This window comes from Eupeodes corollae, chromosome 1, assembly GCF_945859685.1.
Source record: "Eupeodes corollae chromosome 1, idEupCoro1.1, whole genome shotgun sequence".
NCBI classification, from domain to species: Eukaryota; Metazoa; Arthropoda; class Insecta; order Diptera; family Syrphidae; genus Eupeodes; species Eupeodes corollae.
Window position 1 is genome coordinate 164,789,050 of NC_079147.1, and position 22,694 is coordinate 164,811,743.

At 35.1% G+C, this 22,694-nt stretch overlaps 3 protein-coding genes across 6 annotated transcripts; 2 read left to right on the forward strand and 1 right to left on the reverse strand.

The window, feature by feature from the left end:
* Positions 1 to 97: 97 nt before the first annotated feature.
* LOC129939121 (peptidyl-prolyl cis-trans isomerase NIMA-interacting 4) lies at positions 98 to 643 on the forward strand. Its single transcript, XM_056046998.1, has 2 exons — positions 98 to 238; positions 300 to 643. The coding sequence occupies exons 1-2, from the start codon at positions 157 to 159 to the stop codon at positions 608 to 610; spliced, it is 393 nt and encodes a 130-aa protein (XP_055902973.1). The 5' UTR covers positions 98 to 156; the 3' UTR covers positions 611 to 643.
* LOC129939120 (probable glutamine--tRNA ligase) lies at positions 634 to 3,277 on the reverse strand. Its single transcript, XM_056046997.1, has 3 exons — positions 3,118 to 3,277; positions 1,745 to 3,065; positions 634 to 1,687 (listed from the first exon to the last, which is right to left on the reverse strand). The coding sequence occupies exons 2-3, from the start codon at positions 3,061 to 3,063 to the stop codon at positions 658 to 660; spliced, it is 2,349 nt and encodes a 782-aa protein (XP_055902972.1). The 5' UTR covers positions 3,064 to 3,065; positions 3,118 to 3,277; the 3' UTR covers positions 634 to 657.
* A 7,846-nt stretch (positions 3,278 to 11,123) lies between these two features.
* On the forward strand, positions 11,124 to 13,426 carry LOC129941755 (uncharacterized). 4 transcript variants are annotated; one of them, XM_056050468.1, is made up of 2 exons: positions 11,124 to 11,263; positions 12,432 to 13,426. In XM_056050468.1, exon 2 carries the CDS (start codon positions 12,479 to 12,481, stop codon positions 12,842 to 12,844), a length of 366 nt encoding a protein of 121 aa, XP_055906443.1. In that variant the 5' UTR covers positions 11,124 to 11,263; positions 12,432 to 12,478; the 3' UTR covers positions 12,845 to 13,426. The 4 variants fall into 4 exon arrangements, with proteins under 4 accessions (XP_055906443.1, XP_055906447.1, XP_055906446.1 ...); XM_056050472.1 differs by having other exon boundaries at positions 11,131 to 11,263; positions 12,435 to 13,426; XM_056050471.1 differs by lacking the exon at positions 11,124 to 11,263 and adding an exon at positions 11,390 to 11,725 and having other exon boundaries at positions 12,435 to 13,426.
* The last annotated feature ends 9,268 nt before the right edge of the window (positions 13,427 to 22,694 follow it).

Consider the following 22,694-nt stretch of genomic DNA (forward strand, 5'->3'; position numbering starts at 1 on the left):
CACAAATATGAGATTCAAATATGAAAATTTCAGGTAATTAAACAGTCATTTAAAGTAATATGGAAATGTCAACGTGCTATTCGTGCCACAAGTGACAACTGACAAGTTTTGAGTAGAAGCTCGAAGACCACTAGTCGAATTTAAATAAAATCTGCAATGCCTCCGAAAAAGGACACAAAAGGAAAAGATAATAAAGGCGGTGGCAAGAAACCTGCAGCTGGCGGAGATTCCGAAAAAGGTTTATATTTACATTAAATGTTTTGCACTACAATTCAAACACTTATTGCATTTTATTATAGGCAAGGAAAAGAAAGGAGGTAATGCTGTGAAAGTACGTCACATCCTTTGCGAGAAACAAGGCAAGATCATGGAAGCCATGGAGAAACTGAAAGCCGGACAGAAATTTCCCGAAGTTGCGACTGCATACAGTGAAGACAAAGCCCGACAAGGCGGCGATTTAGGATGGCAAATACGTGGTGCCATGGTTGGACCATTTCAAGATGCCGCATTTGCACTGCCAATCTCAACTGTAAACAATCCAGTCTATACTGATCCTCCAATTAAGACTAAATTCGGTTACCACATAATCATGGTCGAGGGAAAAAAATAAACTTAATTTTTTAGTAAAAAAAGAAAAAAACAAACAATGTTTTATTTTCATTTCTTGCCAGCATCTTCTTTGAGACCAACAGTTCGATTGAACACAATCAAGTCGTCAGTGGTGTCTGGATCAACAGAGAAGAAACCAATTCGTTCGAACTGGAACTTATCATACACTTTCACACCAGTCATAACACGATCAACATACGACCGCAGGGTAGTAACAGTGTCCGTTTTACAGTCACTTAGGAAACCTCCAGGAACTTCATTAGGGTCCTCTGGGTTCTTGTGGTTGAAGAGTAATTCATATAGCCTCACTTCTATCTCGATTGGTTGGGAAACCCATTGGACGAATGCTTTGGGTTTTTCCGCCTTCTCGGATTCTTCACATTTGCAAATCAACTCAATAACTTTGCCATCTGAATCTTTCTTTACCTCGCTTACTGAGATCACGAGTCCAGCGTGTCTCAAACCCACTGATTGCTCTGGTGATAGACGTCGATAGCCTTTTTCCGGAGTCAATTTGAAATCGCTTCGTTCTATGTAAACGACACGATCGAGGACAATGCGATGAGATCCTTTTTCAGGATTCGAAGGGAAGTTCGGCACTTCAACCTCTATGGCTGATTTGTGGGGAAAATTGGAGAGTGTTACTTTGAGCGGCTCCTGTACAACCAATCGTCTGGGGGCTGTGACGTTTAGAACATCTCTAACAGCTGCCTCCAGCATAGACGGATCCACTGAAATCTGTGCTCCTGTCACACCCATTTGGGCACAGAAGTTATTGATAGCCTCAGCGGGGAATCCTCGTCTACGCAAAGCGGACAACGTGAAAAGTCTTGGATCGTCCCAGTCATTGACAATGCCTTCCGTGATAAGCTTGCCAATTTTTCGCTTCGAAACCAAAGCGTAATTCATGTTGAGTCGGCCATATTCCCATTGAACCGGACAATAGATATCCAGGGCGTTGCATAGCCAATAGTAGGATGAACGACGCGATTGGAACTCCTTGGTGCAAAGGGAGTGAGTGATGTTCTCCAGCGAATCACACAGACAATGAGTGTAATCGTAGGTTGGATAGATGCACCTAAATGGGACAAAAATAAAAAATGAAGCTGAGAATCTTCGTCCATTGCTGACTTACCATTGATTGCCCGTGCGATGATGTGGTATGAATTTAATCCTGTAGGCTACTGGATCAACTTTGCCCTCCTCCAAAGTAACTTTTAGTCGTAGTGTTGCGGCTCCTTCATCTATTTTACCATTCTTCATGTCCTGGAATAGCTGTAAGCTCTCGTTAATAGGCCGATCACGCCACTCTGATGGCTTCGGGTTAAAACCTTTCATTTCATCCGCTTTTTGGTGGCAAACATAGGCAAGACCCTTCTTGATCAAAACTATAGCCCACTCGTACAGCTGCTGGAAGTTATCCGAAGAATGAGTAATTTTGTATGGTTTGTATCCAAGCCACTCGACCATATCCTTGATTCCGACAAAGAATTTCTCTTCCTCTTTTTCGGGATTGGTATCGTCGTAGCGTAGGAAACAAATGCCGTTCTGGGATGCTGCGTATCCAAAGTTTATGTTGATTGCCTTGGCGTGGCCAATGTGGAGGATTCCATTTGGTTCTGGAGGGAATCGGGTTCTTACCTTTCCCCCGGTCTGGCGTAGATGTTCCTTAAGAATTGCTTCAGTTTTGTCCGTTACTACATAACCATCAGTTTTATAGTTCTCTCCAGGAGCATGGAAGTGCACTTTGGTTTTCATAAGTTCGGCAATAGTGTTTGCACCATCCGAATCAATGTCGGCTGTTTCTTTTTTGACTGCAGCTTGATTTGCTGGATTGGCAGCCACAGATTTAGCCTTTTCTTTCTTCTTATCGGGTTTCGGAAGAGGTTTAAGATCTGCCTCAGTTTTTGGGCCAAGAAGGTCAAAAATTTGAACTTCGATTTCAGATTTCACAGCTTTGCCGTCTGCCCACTTCAGTTGGTTGCGCACTTCCTGCATGACCTTGCCAACATTGAAATGATAACGCTGTTCCAGAAGAGCTTCTTTGTGCAGACGTATTTGTTCCTCTACAGCCCGATCAATCTCTTCCGGTGTGACTACAACACCAACTCCACATTCCTTCTCGAACTCTTCAATATTCACAGCATCCTTTTTGTGACCAACTTTGAGAAGGTACTCGAGAGCGGCATCGATTCGCATAATCGAGTCGAGTTTCTTTGAGACTATATACTTACTGAGTAGTGGCAGTTCTGCGATGATTTGCGGTTTTATTTTTGAGGCCATGTGATAGAGGAGCATTCCAACTCCCTCGCCTAGAGTTGTAATTTCACATTCCTTAAGGGCCAATTGTAAATTTCGTGTAACGTTGGCGTTTTTAAGGGTTTCTTTGGCCTTTTGTTCGCTCATCCCAAGAGCTTGGAACTGTGCCAGCAGTACTTCGGAATCGGCAGCCATATCTTTGGAATAAATTATTTAATAAATATCAATTCAGAATGAAATATGAATAACCTTAAATAGTAAACGAATAACTTTGGAACAATAAGACCACAAAAGGAAGAAAATGACGAAATGTATGAGCAATGTGGCAAGCAGCAAAGTTATGAAAAAATACAATTCAAATATCACACGTCTCCGGTCGTCTCCAACAAATACTGCTTATGACACTGACACCTGCTTTCGTCTGACAAATAGGTTTGTTTGAGTTGTTTATAACTAAAGGATATCGTTTTAGATCTGACTTCCACTGCTTTTGATGGAGTTCATTTTTCTGCAGATTTGAAAGTGGAGAACAATTTAAAATTCATAGCATACTCTTATTCAACCTCATTGTCAACTCTAGGGCTAGGCGCGCACATGCAACTTTTTCGAAACCAAATAGTTTGATCGTTAAGTTTCCCAAACATCGCGCACATAGCAACTCCAAAAGTAATCAACGAAATAAACCAATATACAGGAAACATTTATTCACTTTTTCTATCTCATATAAACGAAACGAAATTGTTTCAAATCTGTCCTATTCTTTGCTTATGAAAGAAAAGAGTGGATATATTGTTGGAATACAAAATTATATCAAATATATTTTTTGTTTTTTGATATCATAAGTCAATAAAAATGTCTGGATATGGATTTTTACTAATTGGCACTGAATTAACCTGTAATTAAATGAATATCAAAACAAAATGCCCCCAAAAAATTGTGGCTACTAGACGACTGCGATTTTCCTTTTTTTGATTTCTTTGCGGTTGCCAAAACCCCTTTTAACACTGCCATTTTTGATGGATGTTAACTTTTTTGAATGAAAATAAAACATCTTTCAATTTTACTTTACATATTTATTTTTAGTGATAGAAATATAATAGATCGTCAGTAACTAACTTTATGCTTATACCTTCTTATACCTCAAATAAATGAAATTCTAATTTAACGAATCAGAAAATGTACCTTATTCCTTTATTTATTATTATTTATTTATTCCTTTTAACTTAATAAGTAATTAGATTAGGATCTCATGGTTTACGTAAATACTTAAGGCCAACTGAATCACTTATTTCATCAATTTTACCGGCAGCACTACCAAAGCTCTTGTAAATGTTCCCATTAGAATATCGTTAGAATGATCGAAAGTACCGCAACCATTTGGTCCCATCGCTCCCACACTATGCACCGCATCCAAATACAAATAAGCTCTGTATTTCTTCTTTAATGCAATAACATCAGACATTTGGGCAATCGAACACTCCATACTGAAAACACGTTCGACAATAATCAATATTTTGTTTTCCATGGGTTGTCTGTTTTTGGCTCACCATTAATTGTACATTGTCGCAGAACACTGTCCAAATCTTTCATGTTTTTGTCTTTGAATTCTTTTGTTGTGGCTCCTGACAATCGAATGCCAAGTATAATCGATGCATGATTTTTTTCCCAAGTAGTTGTACGACTTCAGGTTCAAACATCGTGTTTCTGTTCCACTAAACTCGAATGTCAAACCGTAGTCCTTGATTATGAGATCCTTGAGGGTAACCTCCGCCCCAGGGACACTGCAAATCGGTAGATTCCAGCAATCTCGAGCTCTCCGATAGATATAGCGTGAGGAGAAGCTCTCGAAGGTATCGTAAAGCGTATCATAATCCTGAAAACAAATCTAATTTCAGACTCAGTCAGTCAGTTCGTGGATTTCAAATCGATTCAAATCGTCATCTAACCTCTCGATTACTTTCTTTAGCTACTTTTGGGTCACACATCAATTGATTGATGCAGCCCAATATCATGAGCAAGCAAAAGCCAAGATATCTTAGGCAGGCTGTATGAAGAGGGACCTCTTCGAATGAAGATTTGCTCCGATTAGGATCATCATAGAATCCTCCTCTTCGTGATACTGCTGCTCCTGTGACTGCTTTTCCGTTGCAGTGTTGTTTATGTTACTCTTTATTTTAAACATTTCCCTTTGAAATTTGGAAGCATCCTAAGAAGCTCTCATCTTTCTTTGACAGGGTCGAGGGCTCAACGCCATAAATGATTTTAGATGCTCGAGAGAGGACTTCCTAATTGCCTTCTAAGTCCAAAGAAGCAGCGATTTGCAAGAGTTATTCTTCGTTTGATTTCAGCGCTGGTGTCGTTGTCTGTGTTAATAGCGGTGCCTATGTAGACAAAGTCCTTTACTACCTCAAAGATATAGCTGTCCATGGTGACGTTTTGTCCAAGACGTCGTTGTTCAATGTCCTTTTTTGATGACAGCATATACTTGGATTTGCCCTCATTTACCACTAAACACATCTTCTTCGCTTCCGTCGCAATGCTCAAAAACGCTCCACTGAAATCACGCTTTGATCTTCCAATTATGTCAATATCATCTGCGTATGCGAGTAATTGGATGGACCTTTGGAAGATTGTGCCTCTAGTGTTGACGGTTGAGTTTTGCACAATTCTTTTCAGAACGATGTTGAAGAAGTTGCATGACAGTGCATCGCCTTGTACATCAAATGCATCGGTGAGCAGCGTGCATTCTCCATCGTCATTCTGCACAAACGGATAAGTTTGACATGGATGCCAAAACTAGACATTGCTCGGTAGAGCTCTTCCCTATAGATATTGTTATACGTGGCTTTAAAATCCTCCTTAAGCTCTTGGGTTTTTTCCAAGATCTGCCGAAGTGTGAATATTTGGTCGATAGTCGACTTTCCTGGTCTGTAGCCACACTGATAAGGACAAATCAGGTTGTTGACGAACGGCTACAGAAGTTCACATAATACGGCAAAGAAGATCTTATATGCAATTTTGAGGAGACTGGTGCCTCTGTAGTTGGCGCAATTTAGAGGATCACCTTTCTTATGTATCGGACACATTATGTTGAGATTCCACTCATCGGGCATGCTTTCTTCCGACCATTTTGCATCGCCTGCTGCTTTGAATAGTTCGGTAGCGATGCCGTCAGCCCCAGCAGCTTTGTTTGACTTCAGTTTAGATATAACTATCTTCACTTCGTCGAGGTCGGGTAGGCGGAATTATTGATCTGCGTCGCCTTGGTTGAGTGGTTCTATCTCTCTTACATCGGAATTCAGTTCGTCATTGCCGTTGTATAAATTGGAGAAGTGGTCTTTCCACATTCTTAACATAGACTCAACAAAATACTGAGATGTATACTACGGCGACTGCTATCGAGAACAAAGACAGCGTCTATGTGGGTGTGGATTTGTTGTTGGAACTAGATTCAACTCAAAAGTCTTGAGTTTCAACAGTGTGAGCGAGCGCATCACAACAATTCGCATCAAGGCTAAATTCACCAACATAAGCCTAATATGAAGCATACCCCAACAGAGGAGAAAGATGAAGACACCAAAGACATATTTTCGAGCTCTGGGACAAGACATATGAGCAGTGCCCTGGTTATGACAGTAAAATTGTCCAAGGAGATTTTAACGTCAAGGTAGGAAGAGAAGACATCTTTGGTGGCACAATCGGGTGATATAGCCTGCACGACACCACCTCCGACAACGGATTCAGCCTGATCGATTTTACCGCGGGCGAGACGTTCTGGTAGCTAGTACGCAGTTCACACATCTCAATATCCACAAGGGGACATGGAAATCTCCTGATCAATCAACCGTCAACCAGATTGACAACATTGCGATCGACGCAAGACACTTCTCCAATATACAGGATATCCTAACTTTCCGAGGGGACAACATTGACTTGGACCACTACCTCGTTGTAGTAAAGGTACGGCTACGGATATCACGGCCCAAGCCAAAACAAGGAAGTACTGTGAGAAGTTTCGACATAAGACGGCTACAATCACAAGAGATTACCATGTCCTCTCGAGTCTCTAAAAACCTCTTAAGGAGTCCTATGCTGCCTGCATTAAGCATTAAAAACCAGTGGCAATATTGCCTTGCAGGCATCAGAGATACCGCCTCTGAAGTGCTATTTTTCACACGGCCACCACAGCGAAACCCCTGGTTCGACGACGAATGCCTGCAAACGCACACAGCAAAACAACAGGCATACAAAACCGCGCTGTATAGAAGGACTAGGACTTCTCGCGATCTCTATGAGCAGAAGGGATGAAAAGAACACCGACTTCTTAGATGAAAAAAAAGAGAGCATGGGAAGCGCGAAATCGAGGAGATAGGGGGATGTCACAACAGGAATGTGGTTCTTAAATTTTTCCAAAAGGTAAAAAAAACCTCCCAAGGGACCAGCCACGAACTGAAGCCTGTAAGGGCGATTAGTGTTTTTTTAAGAATTTAACCCACGTTTCCTTTTAATTGTGATGTTCATGCAATTAAATGCAATATGTTCTTTAATTAGTGCTATACTTTTCCTATAATTTCAAGGTCTTTTTACTTTACAAAAAATATAATTACCATTGAACTATTTATTTAGGACTATATAAAAACACTGTGTGCCAATGTATAGGATTTTATGGGAACTAAAAAAGATTAACCTCTGGTGTGTTCTCCCCAACTTTCAGGTTATGACATAGGCCTGCTTACCTCTATTTGCTCTATATTAGGTGTATACCTAAGCTCAAATTTCAGTATGTCTTATAAGTGTTCGAACTATTTTATATTTTTATTGTAAAAGCGGGTAATTGTTATTGCAGAGTAGCTATTACTACTGACTAGATATGGACAGCTAGTTGATACTAATTCTCACACAAGACTCCCTTTAAAAGTCATGCTTGCCCTCTTATAGGATGTAATTTATTTAAAAACGCCATCTGTTGTTTCTTTGCTTCAAATAGCTTTGTTTGTCAAAAAAATGAGCTGATGAAATGCAAATTTTGTTTTGTCATTAGAAACTTATGTGTAGTATAATAATCATATTATTTTGAATTCTAATTCTGGCTGGTGGCTTAGATTTATTTAAAGATAAAAGATAGATTATAAAGATAAAGATTGCAAACTCTTCAGCATTCGAATCACAGAACAAACGTTCTAATTCATTGTAAAAAAATAGTTCCATTTTTATATTTTAGTTTGAACAGTTTGCTTTTTGAACGTGACAAACTCATCAAACACATGCATTAAATTTAAATAATTTATCAAAATCATACTTGTTTTTCAAAATAAAATTTGGAAAAAATACACACAACACTTAAATTAAATGTAACAATTTCCTCTTAATCTACAGACGAAGCGCTAGTATCGTTTAGAAAAAGATGACACCAACGCGAAGTTGGCTACTATTAGTCCATATCTAGTATATGTCAATGGCGACACTAAACACATTTGTACTTTTACAATGATACAATTTAGTTAAATTTGTTTATTATTGCAGCAAAATTGTTAAAGTATATGTTTGAAAAGTTCTCCTTAATTTTAAAACAGAAAAATGTATTGGACAGAGTCGTTAGTCTTCATTGTTTTCTTAATATATAAAAGGTGCGTTCATGATTTACAACCAAAAATACTTAGAATCTCTCAATAAAAATAAATTAGATTTTAAGCAATTTGGAAATACAAAATTACTTGGCTCGATGAAAATTTTTGCTTTCCATCTTGTACAAAATGATCACTTTTAAATTATGGATTTGGGTCTTTACCTCTCAATCTGTAAAATTGTCTTGTACCTTTTTTATATTATTTTTATTAATTTTGAATGTTAGAAGTGTAAATTATTATACACCCAAGGCAGATTCAGGCTTTTGATCAGGGGGTTGTAACGCACTTAACATATAGATGAGTTTTACTCACCACTTAAAATTGTTCTTTATTGTTCTGTAAAGGAGGCTGACAAAATTAAAATAATATAATGTGTATCTTAACCTTACATTAACACATATAAAGGTATGGTGTAACTTTTTAATTTGGACGACTCACATTCCAAGATTCAAACAGTTTTCTAAATATGCCATATTCAAGAGCTAGAACACAATAGTTTAGAGGGTTTTTGGTGCATTTCACACAGAAATGTGTTTTTTCCAAAACAATATAAACTTATCTTGTTTCCATTTCTAATATTGCGAAGAACGCTACAAAAACTCAAAAACCCAGAAAACGAGAGAGGATTTGAATTAAGAATTGTCTTGATTTACGTAGTTTTTCGAATTCAATTTTTAGGAGTCTATTATTACTATCACTATTAGTCTGCTTACTCGTAGATGCTAAAAAATATTTTGATCTTAAAGGACTGAACAAAACTTAAAAATTGTAGAGAGAAAAATGTTTGATTCTTGAACTAAGGATCATTTAAGTACATTATTTCTCTTAAAATTAAATAAAAACAAATTAAGTCAAACAAATAAGTTTGCAAGAAATTGTGTGTGGGACTCACTCTTTTCACTTTAATTCCAAGAGATTCGAAGCCTTAATATCAATAGATATGAAACGTTCATTATGTTTTTCAATTAGCCATTAGTTTGACAAAAATGTCACTTTTGCTGTTTTTGGGATATATAAATTAAAATTAGTCTTTTCTATTTTATATAAAAAAAAACATTTCTTTTTTACTACACTATAACAAATAGTATTAATAACTAGGGAGAGTACTTTGCTGCTCTGCTGATGATTATGAACTGACAACTTGGCTGTGGTACTGTTTGTTAGAAAAATGGAATGATAATGCTGATAATCACTTTTGGGGTGACTGAATAGAAAGTGTTGTGTGGGTGTTCTTCCTTTTGGGTTGCAGTATGTTTATAACATAATATTCATGTTTAAATTTCAGTTCTAGGGTATCCAAAGCAAATTAACTTTAAAAAAGTAGATTTATTTAATTTTTTATAATCTTAAGTTTTTGTGTTCACCAGAAATTCAATTTTAAAGGCAATAAAATGCACGTCTGGGTCGCAAGAACTTGCCAGTGTCGTATAATATTAAGATTAAAAAATCTATCTGCAAAATAAGTTTTTTGCAAAAATTTAAATGCCATTTTATTTCTCAAAAAAAAATAGAGCTGTTTTTTAATTGATTTATACATATAAAATTTTTTAATTTTGTGTGCAGTTATTAAGTGCTTATAAATTAAGATTTTACATGGTGACCCTTTCCTAGATATCGAGTTTTGTTAACAATATCATCAATATTTTTTTTTTTTAAATAATAACATTTTTAAGAAAAGTTAAAATAATAAAGGTTTTATGAAAGATACTCTTCTGATTCAATACCGAAATATGTTTTTCTTGTAGAAAGGAGCCAAATAATGGGCATAAATAGAAAGATTCAAATTTTCGTATTACAAAAATCTAAAAAAAAAAAACCTTTTTTAGACTTTTCTATCATTGTAATGTTTTGTTTGATTAAAAGATCGAGTTCAAATTTTTTTTACGAATTTTTGAGACGTAATTGAAAGCGAGGTTGAGGATTTAAAGGAAACTTAATATTAATTTGATGATCTCTTATTTAAGGTTTCTTTTTAAGAACCTGAATATTTGCTCTTTTTCTTAGAAACAAATTTTATAAAAATAATTTAAAGCATTACTCAAGTTTTTTCCAAATTCTTAATTGATTCAAAAAAAAATGTTACCTGTTTTTGACAGCAAACCAGTTTGTGGAAAATGTCGCTAAATTATTAACAAATCTTTTTATAAACCTTTATTTATACAGCTTATCTGCATTAGCTTTTTAGATCCCATGACCCGCCTTGGATCGTCCATTGGTCAAAAGTTGATGAAATTGTGCTGCGTTATCGGAAAAGGGCTGAATTTCCGATTCGTATTATGCTCTTGGTCCAGTCCTCTTTTAAAAGTGGTACTTTTGGCAAACAAAGTTCAAGGAAATAAAATATAATTTTTTTTTTCAAATCTAAAAAATAAATAATTAAAAATATAATGGGGTTTATATCCATTAACGCAATACGATAGTTTTGAATTAAGGTAGTTCCTAGGAAAATAAAACAAATATCTCCCTTGTTGTGCATAACCTCTATAACCCTCCTCTGGATCCGCCATTGTATACACCAACACGCAAACAAATATCAAATAAGCTTAAATGTCCACAGTGAGAACACATTAAAGAACTTATTTTTACTTGTTTCTAAATTAACTTTGTCAAATTAATTACTTTATTCAATATTGCCTTTGTAATTAATTTCAAACATTTTATTAATATTAAAGATTTTCATTTCATTCAAAGTTTTAAGAAAGTACTGACAAAAACGCTGCTATCCTACTGAAATTTGTCCTGAATTATCAAGAATACTTATTGATTCGGTAATTTATTTATTATAGAAGAAAATTTAAAGAATTCTATTTAAATTCACAAGACTCTTCCATTTCAACGCATTCGACGGTTTTTAAATTCAAATTCACACATATCCGATTTCACTGGACACAGCCATTAACAACTTTCCAAGCGCGCAAGTCCTTTCCAGATTTTCCAGCGCAATTGTCACTTTTTTCGCACATTAAAAAAAAGTGCAACACCTCACCGAAGACCAAAGACCGAACCGAAGCCGATTTCTTTTTTGTTTAAAATAATACACAGTTAAGAAGAGTTAAAGCCTGAAGAACGAACGGAGAAGTTGAAGATTTCAATTTCAATTTATTCTTTCTCGAACTGAATTGTGTGTGCCTAGGTGTGGTTTTCAGCCGTTTTTTTAATTTGCATATACAACTTTTTAAATCTTGATATTTAATTCCATACGAATACGAAAAGGAAATCTTTTCAACATCGTAAGTATTGAACATTGCCGGAGTTTTAAATTAAATTATATGGCTTTTTGGAATTTTTTCTTTCCACCACTCACTCTCTCTTCCGCAACTAGCCGCAGTTTTTCTTGTTAATCTAATTTTAACTGGATACATCTGCTTTTTGGCCGGAGGAGATTTCTTTTAAAGTATGTTTTTTTGGACCTTTCCAAAAATACCTACTACACATTTTTGGTACTACGGTAGAACAAAAGAACATTTCATGAGAGGCCTCGTTGTCGTCGTCGTGCTGTGTAGTGATGTAAAAATCGTCCATTTATTCCTCATCCCATAAATAAATTTTCGCCAGAGCAAGGCAATGCACTCCACTCCACATCCAGCTCATCTATATGTATGGGATGGACGTAGACCAAAATAGCACACACCATAGTCCGCAGACATTTGGTGCGGTGGGCTCTTTTATTTTATCATCTGTGGTTGCTGTTGCTTTGTTCCGTTCGCCGTTCGCCAGTTTTTCAGTTGATGTGCGTTTCTCATAAATCGCAACAACACTTTGTGCTGTAGGCTCACGTCATCGTTGTAGTTGGTCTTAGTTGTAGCCTCATTATTGTATTTTTTGTGTTGTATTTTATCTGCTAATTTAGTTTTTCTGTTCACACGTTTTTAGCGGCGCGTTGGTTATTCACACATTCTTTGTTCTCATTTTGTACCTTTTTGTGACTACTTTCAGCAGTTCAAACTTAATACTGTACAAACAAAACAAGAAACCAGCAAACCATGACTTCAACTGAGCTCAAAATCGGTCTCACCAACAGTGCCCGTCCATCAAGCCGTGTCCTCAAGCCACCAGGCGGTGGTCACACCAATATTTTCGGAGACGTCGATACCCAAGTCAATGCACCACGTCCCAAATACAACCAACAGAATTCTTCCAACATGAATGCGTGCATGAACTCGGAAGACCCAAACAAAGTTGTTGAAAAAATTCGCGAGGAATTGACCAATAAATCGGCAGAAGTTGAAAATACATCTTCACAGCCCAAGAAGTCTCCAACATCGGATGTCTCGCCGTCTACCAACGACAGTCAGCAATCGAAGGGAAGAATTCCACCAGGTGGCTTCTCATCAGGCGGATTCTGGTAAAGGGCTTTTGTGACGCATCCGCTTTATATTTCAAATGCATTTAAAAGCGTTCTATAAGTAAATTTTCAATTGTATCTCGGAAATCTCCCCTTTTATAATTCTGTTTGTATTTGAGCTGATTTTGATGACATTAGCTTCTTCTTCTCTCTTAATCTCTGCTTTTATTTATATTATAATAACGATAATCTATTTTATGTTACGTATTTGCAAAAAAGAACAAAATTCGGTTGTTATATTCCCTGATGAATGTCCAAATCAATTTAAATACTTAAGATCATGACATTTTCCAAAACACACATCATCTAACAAAAAGACAAACTCATCTTGCACAGATTTATACAGCATTTTGATAACATAACAAAATTCATGTACGTTTTAAGAAAATCTAATATAATAAGAAAATCGGATTGAATTACTTAGATGAGACTCAAAATGTTGACTCATCCTCTAAAATGTTTTTATTTTTATTTTTTGGGAACAACTCATTCAAATTGTTTATTGTTTGTTTTGTCCAAGCTTTTTTGTGAATATTAAAAAAGAAAAATAACTTAACTAAAATAAAAATGATTTTTACTCGATAAATTTGTGTATATTTATGCATTTAATTTGAATTTTAGGTTGTTTTTTGGGCTGGTGCTGGATTTGGTCATCGAAATTGACTGGTATTCGTACATTGTAGGTAAAAACAGCTTAATTTTTAGAGTTTGTAGGTATAAATCCCATGAATCATGCATATTCGTTTAATTTATAGCATGACTGAAGGTGACTCAGTTTTCTGCTTGAATTTATCTATGCTGATCAACCCTAACAGACAAAAGTCTGTATGAAACAAACATAATTATGGAGGGGAGTAGGTATGGGTTATATGTGTTTCTTTTATGTGGAGTAAGAGTTTTTGACGTTTTTATTTTGTCTACAAATTCGTTGTCACCCAACCATGAATTTCTTGTACTAGTCTCTAGATGGAGCAAGTGATAAAAAGGTATACACGCAAGTTTCTTTATGTTGGCTGGGGAAAAAAGTTGTGAAGTACACAGTCCGGGTCACTTGATTATGTTGAGAATGTCGAACTTGGTTAAATCAGTTGCTACTTTTTGTTCATTATGAACCAAATCCGCAAGAACTCTAATCTGGGTATACAAAATTGAAGTGAGCTTATTTTCAAGTTACTGGTAAAGCAACAATTAACCAAAATAATACTTGTGTACATATTTGTGTTAGATTTTTATAATTTTTAATATCCAGTGGAGGTGGCCCGCGTTCTCCGTTCTCCATGTTGTTCTTTATGAAGTTTTATGTTCCAAGTTGACTGATTAAACGATTCAACTTTTTTTTATATTAATAAGTCTGTTAAATCGTCACTAAGTAGAATCAATAAAGGAGAAGACTAATTAATTAAGTCTAATTTTTAAATTATAATTCTGAAAAAAGTGAAAATCTACACAGCACCAACTATAGAGGTATCAGGCTACTTAACATGGCTTACAAAACCTTCTCTGCCGTAATATGTGAACGTCTAAAGCCCATCGTCAACAACCTGATAGGTCCTTATCAGTGTGGTTTTAGACCAGGAAAGTCCACAGTTCATCAAATATTCACATTACGGCAGATCCTGGAAAAATCAATTCGACAACCACTATCTTTTCATCGATGGACGAGCTGTATAGAGCCATGTCTAGTTTTGGCATCCCTGCTAAACTCGTCCGTTTGTGCAGGATGACCATGGAGAATTCGCGCTGCTCCATAAAGGTTGGAAACAACTTAACAGAACCTTTCGATTTCAAAAAAGGTTTTAGACAAGGCGATACGTGCATCGTGCTTAAAAGAATAGGCCAGAGCTCATACGTCAACACTAGAGGCACTATCATTCAAAAACCTGTTCAATTACTAGCATATGCTGATGACATTGACATAATCGGAAGAACTCAGCGTGATGTCAATGGGGCTTTTGTGAGTATTGAGGCAGAGGCCACAAAAATGGGTTTAATAGTCAATGAGGGCAAAACAAAATACATGCTGTCGTCAAGAAAGGACATACAATACCGACGTCTTGGACACCATCGAAAGACGTCACTTTGAAGTAGTTAAGGACTTCGTCTACCTGGGCTCCGCTGTAAACGCAGAAAACAACACCAGCGCTGAGATCAAACGAAGAATAACTCTTGATTACCACTGTTTCTTTGGAAGAGAGCAATTGAGTAGCAAAGCGCTCTCTCGAGCGACCAAAGTATCGCTATATAAAACCCTTTTCATCCCCGTCCTGCTATACGGTGCAGAAGCATGGACTATGACTAAAGCGGATGAAAGCATCTTAGGTCGTTTCGAGAGAAAAGTTCTTCGCGCGCTGTACGGTCCCGTATGCACAGAACAGGAGTGGAGAAGAAGATAGAACGACGAGCTGTACAGCGACGCAGACTAAGCCAGGAGGGTAGAAGTCCAACGATTAAATTGGCTACGTCGCGTAGAGCGCATAGAAACCAATGCTCTGGCCCGGAAAGTCTTCGAATCCACATTAGGTGGGCACAAGTGGAAAGTGACCTCATCCAACTTGAAGTGAGCAACTGGAGACATCTAGCTAGTTGGAGATGTCTGTTGGGTGAGGCCTTCGTTCACTCAGGACTGTAAGGCCGCCTGAAGTAAGTAATTTTTAAATTTAAAGAAAAGAAAACACAACACAAAGGTAAAAGCTCTTAAGTCTATTTTTATAGCTTCTTAGAAATTGAATTTTTAACTTGCAATCTTTGTTAAAAAATTTAAAAATATATGAAGGTACAATTTTCAGTATCCTTTATATATACAATTATATAAATAGTAAAATTAAATTTTGATAAGTTTAGTATTTGATATATTAATTAATGTTTTTTGACTTACGGTGCCGTGCATTCAATTAGAGACGCTTTACAGGTCAAACTTCAATTTCCAATTATTATGTGTTCTTTAAATAAATGCGGCCATCTTTTTTTTTCTTTTACATTGAATTTTAGCCAATTAACTATAAAACCGTTATTTTTTAATTAAAAAAAGCAAAAATCACAAAACCATATCCACGATCGTACACATAATTAGATACGAACCTTATTTTGAGACTTTCAAGATTAAAAAGTTACTCTCTTGTATCTAATTTTTTCGACAATTGAATTTTAATTGTTTAGTTACGTCATCAATGGGGAAAAAACAAATCATGTGACTTAAAGACTCGACGTGAAATTTTGAGCCATCATAAAGAAAGAAAACCTTCTAGGGAGATTCATTTTAAAATGTTCAAAGAAGATTGTATTTAATGCTGTTCAATATTAAAAAAAAATAACAATAGAAAAAATACCACGAAAGCCGAGACCAAAGTCAACCTCTCGTAGAGAACATGCACTAATTGTTCGGGAAGAAAAAAAAACCCTTTTGCAATTGCGTGCGAGGGATATTAGGAGGCTAGTGTTTGGTGAAGCAGAAAGTGGACCATCTGTAGACACTGTCAAAAGAAGGTTGCGCGAAGCTGGACTCTTTGGGCGCATAGCAAGGAAGAAGCCATTACTGACTGAACGTCACCGAAAGACCCGCTTGGCTTTTGCTAAAAAATATAAGCACCTGTCGAATCAGTGGAAACATGTGCTTTTTTCGGATGAGCAAAATTTAATAGGATTAATTCTGATAGAAAAGCGTGTCTCGGACGGCGAGATTCCAAGAACATAATCCAAAGGACACTCGCCCCATTGTCAAGCATGGTGGTGGCAGTGTTATGATCTGGGGAGCAATTTCTTGGTGTGGCGTTGGCCCGATCAAGAGAATTGAGGGTCTAATGGACAGGATTCCACATCGCAGAATCTTCATGAATGTTATTATGTGCCCTACCAGTTTCAGTTGTTTTTTCAGGTTTTCATCTTTTTTATAAATTCAAAAAAAAAAATATTTAATAAAATAGATACGAAAACAAATTTCCAGCTAAAAGAAAATTAAAACTATATATTGAAGAAGAAAGCAAGACAGGCAAAATAAAATGACTATGAAAAATCGTTTCTAGTTATTTGCACGCCACTAAGTGCTTTTGCCATAACATCTTTTTCAGTTTAGATCGGTTAAATTGTTATTGTGTTTTTATTTATTAAATATGGTAAAACATCAAAGTTTTGTGGTAAAATATCTTAGCGATCTTACTTTTTTTTATTTTTATTGAACATAAAAAACAACTTACGATATTTTACTACAATAATTTTTGTTACATTTTGCAATACCTTAAGAATTAAAGTTAAAGTATTTTACAAAAGGTCATAACTTTGTTGTTTAAAAGAGAGAGTGCTTGAAAAAAGGATAAATAGCTAAAACCATTTAAGTCGACTTAGAAGCCTTTTACCTTTTGAACACAGATATTTCATTAAGCTTCAGTTAAAATACTCGTAGTTTATTCAAATTATGGCAATAGTGACTTGGTATATGTATCTCATATCTCCGATTCCTACTCCTTCGCACATTATGTAATTTTACGTGGCCTTATGTATTTAACGAGATATTACGTGTGATAAGTATGTACCCATACTGCTTTTTTTATAATTTGCAAATATTTAAAGGGGTGATTCTACCGGTTCTTTAGTAAAGATTCAGCAAACTCAATATTTTCATCATGATAAAGTACACGAACAAGCAACGTTTGCAAATTATGCACATTTTCCCCCGAAATTCGGAGTCGTGACGCCATTTTTAAGTGATTGAGCTCAGTTTTCGTTAAATGAAGAACTGTCAATAAGCAAATTATGTTCGAGTGAAAATCGATATTTCCTTTATGAATCACCACTTCATCCACAAAAAATAACTGTATGGTGCGGTTTGTGTGCTAGTGGTATTACTGGGCCATATTATGTAAATTCACAAACGTATCGCTGCAGAGATGTGATCATCCATGTAGCACATTCATAAACACAAATAATTGGCATCACTTGAAATGTCAATTGTTCATTATTGCAAAGTTCGATAAACTGATGAGCAAATATAAACAAAAAAAGCATCAAGAATTTTCTTGATAAGTTGTTGATACCGATGTAATTTGGAACAAAAATGACGGAAAAACAATGGAAAGTATTCAATCCAATTCTTAATTGTTTATAAATTAATTAATTTGATGAATTTCAAGGAATATTTTACCAGTGCTCAAATTAAACTATTATTAGAAACCAGGTTAAAATATAAAGGTGAATTTATTACCGGCAGAAAATCAAAGTCAGTATTGTGGAGAAAAGTTCTAAAGAAGATAAAATGTGTGGCTGCATATTATAATTACAATGGTAGTTTTTATAGTGGTTTTTAAACGTAAAACTTTTTGTTAATAAGCATCGCATTGTTATCAGCTGAGCAACGATCAGCAATAATGCCAAGTAAAGGCACTAGTATCCGGACACTTAACGTATTTTTTAACTTTGATTCGGAATAGGTTTTATCAATGCCACCTCGAGTACTTTGATTTGTTCAAAAATATTGGTTATTCTCCGATAATTTTTGATTTTTGTTATTTGTTCATAATTTACTGCAATAATTAGAAAAAATAAAATTTAAAAAAAAGTCGATTTGACTTAGTAACCGGACGGTAAAATTCAGCTTCCGGAAAATGAATTTTAGTGTCCGGGCAAAGAATTTTTGTATGGAGTTTAGAAGTTTATTGGAGTTATGAGCAAATGAAATATCACAATTTTTTGGTAAAAAGTAGGAAATTTTATTTAGTTTTTACTTAAGTAACTACCTATAAAATTAATATTTATTTAAAATATAAAGGCATATGATATTTAATAAGGTTTATAAAAAACTTAAAAAATTAACACAAAAGGAACAAAACACATTAATTCACTTATTTAATATTTAACGATGAATTATAGTACCCGTGGCATGATGGTTAGTGCGTTGGACTGTATAAAAAAGGTTATTGATATTAGTTTTTTTTTCAAAATTTTCTAATAAAAACAAAACAAATAAACTTTAAACTGAAGTAAAATAGATCTTTAGACCGAAAGGCATTAATAATTAGTGTTATAGTTTAGCTTAGAGTGTCCGTATGGGACTATTAAGTTAGTTGTAAGTTATGGATAATTAGGCTAGTTTTATGAATTTTTGTCTAGCTTTAAGATAGGTTTAAGAATGAATTAATAAAAATTAATAAAAAAAAAAATAAAAAAAGTGCGTTGGACTGTCATGCAAGGGGTCTTGGGTTCAATCCCTGCCTGTGCCACTTTAATTTAAAAAAAAAGTGGCTGGGATGCGAACCACACTGATAACTTCCCATCCCGTCTGTCGATTTGTCTTGCTTAAAATTTTGTCTACATGTATTTTTACCAAATTTGCGCACTATTTTTTCTAGATTTTATTTTGTATGAAAAAACGGACTGTTGGATTTTTATATAAAAATTACTGAAAACAATATTTTCTGTGAAATAAAATAAGTTTGAAGCCAATATTTTTAATTTATGAAAAGCTATTTGGGTCGAAAGTAAATTTTTACCAAGTTTTAGTATTGTTTTTTTTAGAGTTCTATTTTTTGTAAAAAAAACTGTCAATTCGATTTTTTTCAAAATTTTAATAAATGTTGACAACAATATTTTTTGAAAGATAAAAGTAAATTAAAACCAATATCTACAATTTTTGAAGAGATATTTGAGTCGAAAATCAATTTTTACCAACTTTTATACATTTCTTTTTAGGTTTTTATTTTTTGTAAAAAAAAACTGTCAATTCGATTTTTGTCAAAATTTGTCCTTATGTTGAAAACAATATTTCTTATAAGAATAAATTAGTAAGAACAAATTATCTCAAAGATTTTAAAAGATATTTGAGTCGAAAATCATTTTCTACGAACTTTTGTTAATTTTTTTTTCGGTTTTTAATTTTTTGTACAAAAACTGTTAATTCGATTTTTTTCAAACTTTAACTGAATGTTGACAACAAGATTTTTTGAAAAATAAAAGTAAATTCAAGCCAATATCTCAAAGTTTTGAAGAGATATTTGAGTCGAAAATCAATTTTTACCAACTTTTATACATTTTTTGTTAGGTTTTTATTTTTTGTAAAAAAAACGGTCAATTCGATTTTTCTCAAAATTTTATCAGATGTCAAAAACATTATACTTCATTGCACAAAATTGTTTTAGGGATGAAATCATATTTCAGTCGTAAAATTTTGGAGGTGACAAATTTTTTTTTTCAGTTTTATTGATTTATAAAAAAAACCGTTATATTGATATTTTTCAAAAAATATTCTTGTTTGGTATCACGTTACAATATATTATATAAAATTTAATTCAAGTCTCTAGCGTTTTTGGTTCGTAAGATATTTAGGGTTAACCAAAATTTTCACCTTTTTTTCAAACTGCTATGGTAAACAAACCACCCACGCAATTTTCTTGAGAGCCCTTTCTGCATCTTTCTGGCTTATTATCTGTATAACAAAATTTATTTGAAGTCGATATCTCTTCTGGTTCTTGAGCTATGGACAACAACGCACAGACATCTTTCTAAAAATCTTTTATTTCGACTCTAGGGACCTTGAAACGTCGAGAAATGTCAAAATTTTCAATTTGACAAATCGGACCCATTACAATAACTTCCTATGGGAAGTTAAAAATAATTTTCGCGGGTACTGCCTCTTGCGAGGAATTGACAAATCCTTCAAGAATAACTCTTATCATGAAAAAGTGCTTTCTCAAATTAGCCGTTCGGGTTCGGCCTAAAATTGTAGGTCCCTTCCATTGCTGACAACTGTTGTCAGTACTGTACTCGCACACAGGAATGGTTGAGAGTTGTAAGTCACTAGGCCCTGGTTCACAACGGACTGTTGCGCCACCCCATTTCATATTTTTTTTTGATTTAAATAAATTAAATTATATTTAGGAAAAGTCAAACATTTATACATTACTTAATTTCTAAAAATTTAAATTTAATAAGAACACAAAGTTTTAAAGTTAAAAAAATTATAAACATATTTTGTAAAAAAAAAGAAAATTAATAATAATAAGTCTTCATTCAGTTCACAGTTTAGTCTTCAGTTGCAGTATTACGCTCAGCGTTGTCGTTTTTACTATCATAGCAATAGTTGCAAGTAAAATCATTTCTAGATGCAACCTCGTAGTCCAGATTAGCCATTGCAGTGCAACTTAGATGAAACCATCTAGGGCAAATGTAGCACTCAATATTTTTCAGGTTGTCATCTTTAATGTCACTTTCAAGCTCATCCCAACATTCTTGGCATTTTTCCTTTTTTTGTTTCGAAGCAGATTGTTTTGTCTGTTTTTTAATGAGTCTTTCTTGCTTTCGTTTTGCTATTGCTTCCATTTTGCCTTTGCTTTTTTCGCTTCAATTTCTCGCTATTCAGTAGATGAAATTGCAAAAGATGCTTTTACGCCTTGTCTTAATTTGATTTTTTTTATTGAAAAAAAGTTAACTTCGGATAATACGTATAGGCAGATATATAAGGTCTTGAAGTTGGCTTATTTTCGCTATCAGATGGTCTTGGAGATACAATTGCTGAAGTGCTCGGTGTAACCTTGGATTCCATCAAAATATCAATTTCCATAAGATGTGTTTCGGACAAAATTTCAGGGGTTTTACGCGAATTTTCTTGTTGCGGGGTATTTGTCGGTACAGGCTCGGGTTCAATTGTGCTTAAGCCATCCGCTTCTGAAGTTTCTTTCTCTAGAATACCCTCTCCATTGAGATTATACACTCCAACGCTTAGGTCCCCTAATCCTCCAGGGATGCCTAAGGTATCTGGGTTGACGATTATATCCTCCGGTGAATCATTTTGTGCAATTTTTGATTTTGCAGTTTCAAAAACCTTCAAAACGATGTCAGCATCTACTCCAACATCTTGCAATTGGTTTTTGAAAGCCTTTACCACTCCTGAAGAATTATTGAGGGATGAAATATCTAAAGGTTGGTCTTTGTCTGACAGTTGAGGAACTTGAGCAATTAACAAGTTTTCAGTGTTGGTTTTAACACATTTTGTGAAGTCAACTGCTTGCGGATTTAATGGAAATAATAGACATTTTCTAAAGCCGTTTTTAATAGTGTCAACCATGTTTTTATTCTTCATTACTGCTTCATTCAAAAGAGGAAAGAAGTTTTGTTTGGTGAATTGTCCTAAATAGTATATGACTGCCAATCGCGGACTGTTATTTTCCAGTCTGATTTTAGTGGTTTAAAGACACTTACGTCGGCTGGTTGCATGATATGTGTGGTGTTGGGTGGTAACGCATACAAAATTATTCCATTCTGGCTGCAGAACTCACTGAGCTCTAAAGTCAAATGCGATTTGTGCCCATCTACAAACAATCACACAACACTCTCGCTTCTTCCTAAAAACCAAGATTCTGGCATACTTTCGACGATTTCTTTCGGTGGGCGTAAATATAGAAACACGACCATGGGCTCAAAAAGGGTTCCATCAGCAGAAAAAACGATCAGCACAGTCAGCGTTTCTTTTTCTTTTCCAGCTGAAATTTAGTATATATTTTTATAGCCTTTTGGTGCAATAACTTTGCCAGTTTTTGGACAGAGGCAAAAGCTACTCTCATCTTCATTTAAAATTCTTCTTGGGTCTTCCATAATTTGTGCTTGCCCAATGCTTTCCAGGTAATCTTCAAATTCTCTGAACCATTTCAAAATAGCCTCTGTGGTAACTATGGCTCTACCCATACTGATGGTCTCCGCTTCTGGCAAAGATAAAGAGGGGTTCCTTTTAAAAAAGGCTCGCATCCATGCCTTTCCTGGACGATCGTTTTTGAACGGAGTTTTTCTCTTAGTCTTTTATAATTTTCTGGACCGTGTTCAATAAATCATCCATTTTTAAGGGGAAGCCACACTTGCACAAATCCGCACACCAT

What these genes read in the sequence shown, in the direction of transcription:
- LOC129939121 (XM_056046998.1), top strand. Translation starts at nt 157, where the DNA reads ATGCCTCCGAAAAAGGACACAAAAGGAAAAGATAATAAAGGCGGTGGC. An exon ending in TGGCGGAGATTCCGAAAAAG is followed by an intron (nt 239 to 299) that starts GTTTATATTTAC and finishes ATTTTATTATAG; the next exon opens with GCAAGGAAAAGAAAGGAGGT.
- LOC129941755 (XM_056050468.1), top strand. Translation starts at nt 12,479, where the DNA reads ATGACTTCAACTGAGCTCAAAATCGGTCTCACCAACAGTGCCCGTCCA.
- LOC129939120 (XM_056046997.1), bottom strand. Translation starts at nt 3,063, where the DNA reads ATGGCTGCCGATTCCGAAGTACTGCTGGCACAGTTCCAAGCTCTTGGG. An exon ending in CATCGCACGGGCAATCAATG is followed by an intron (nt 1,688 to 1,744) that starts GTAAGTCAGCAA and finishes TGTCCCATTTAG; the next exon opens with GTGCATCTATCCAACCTACG.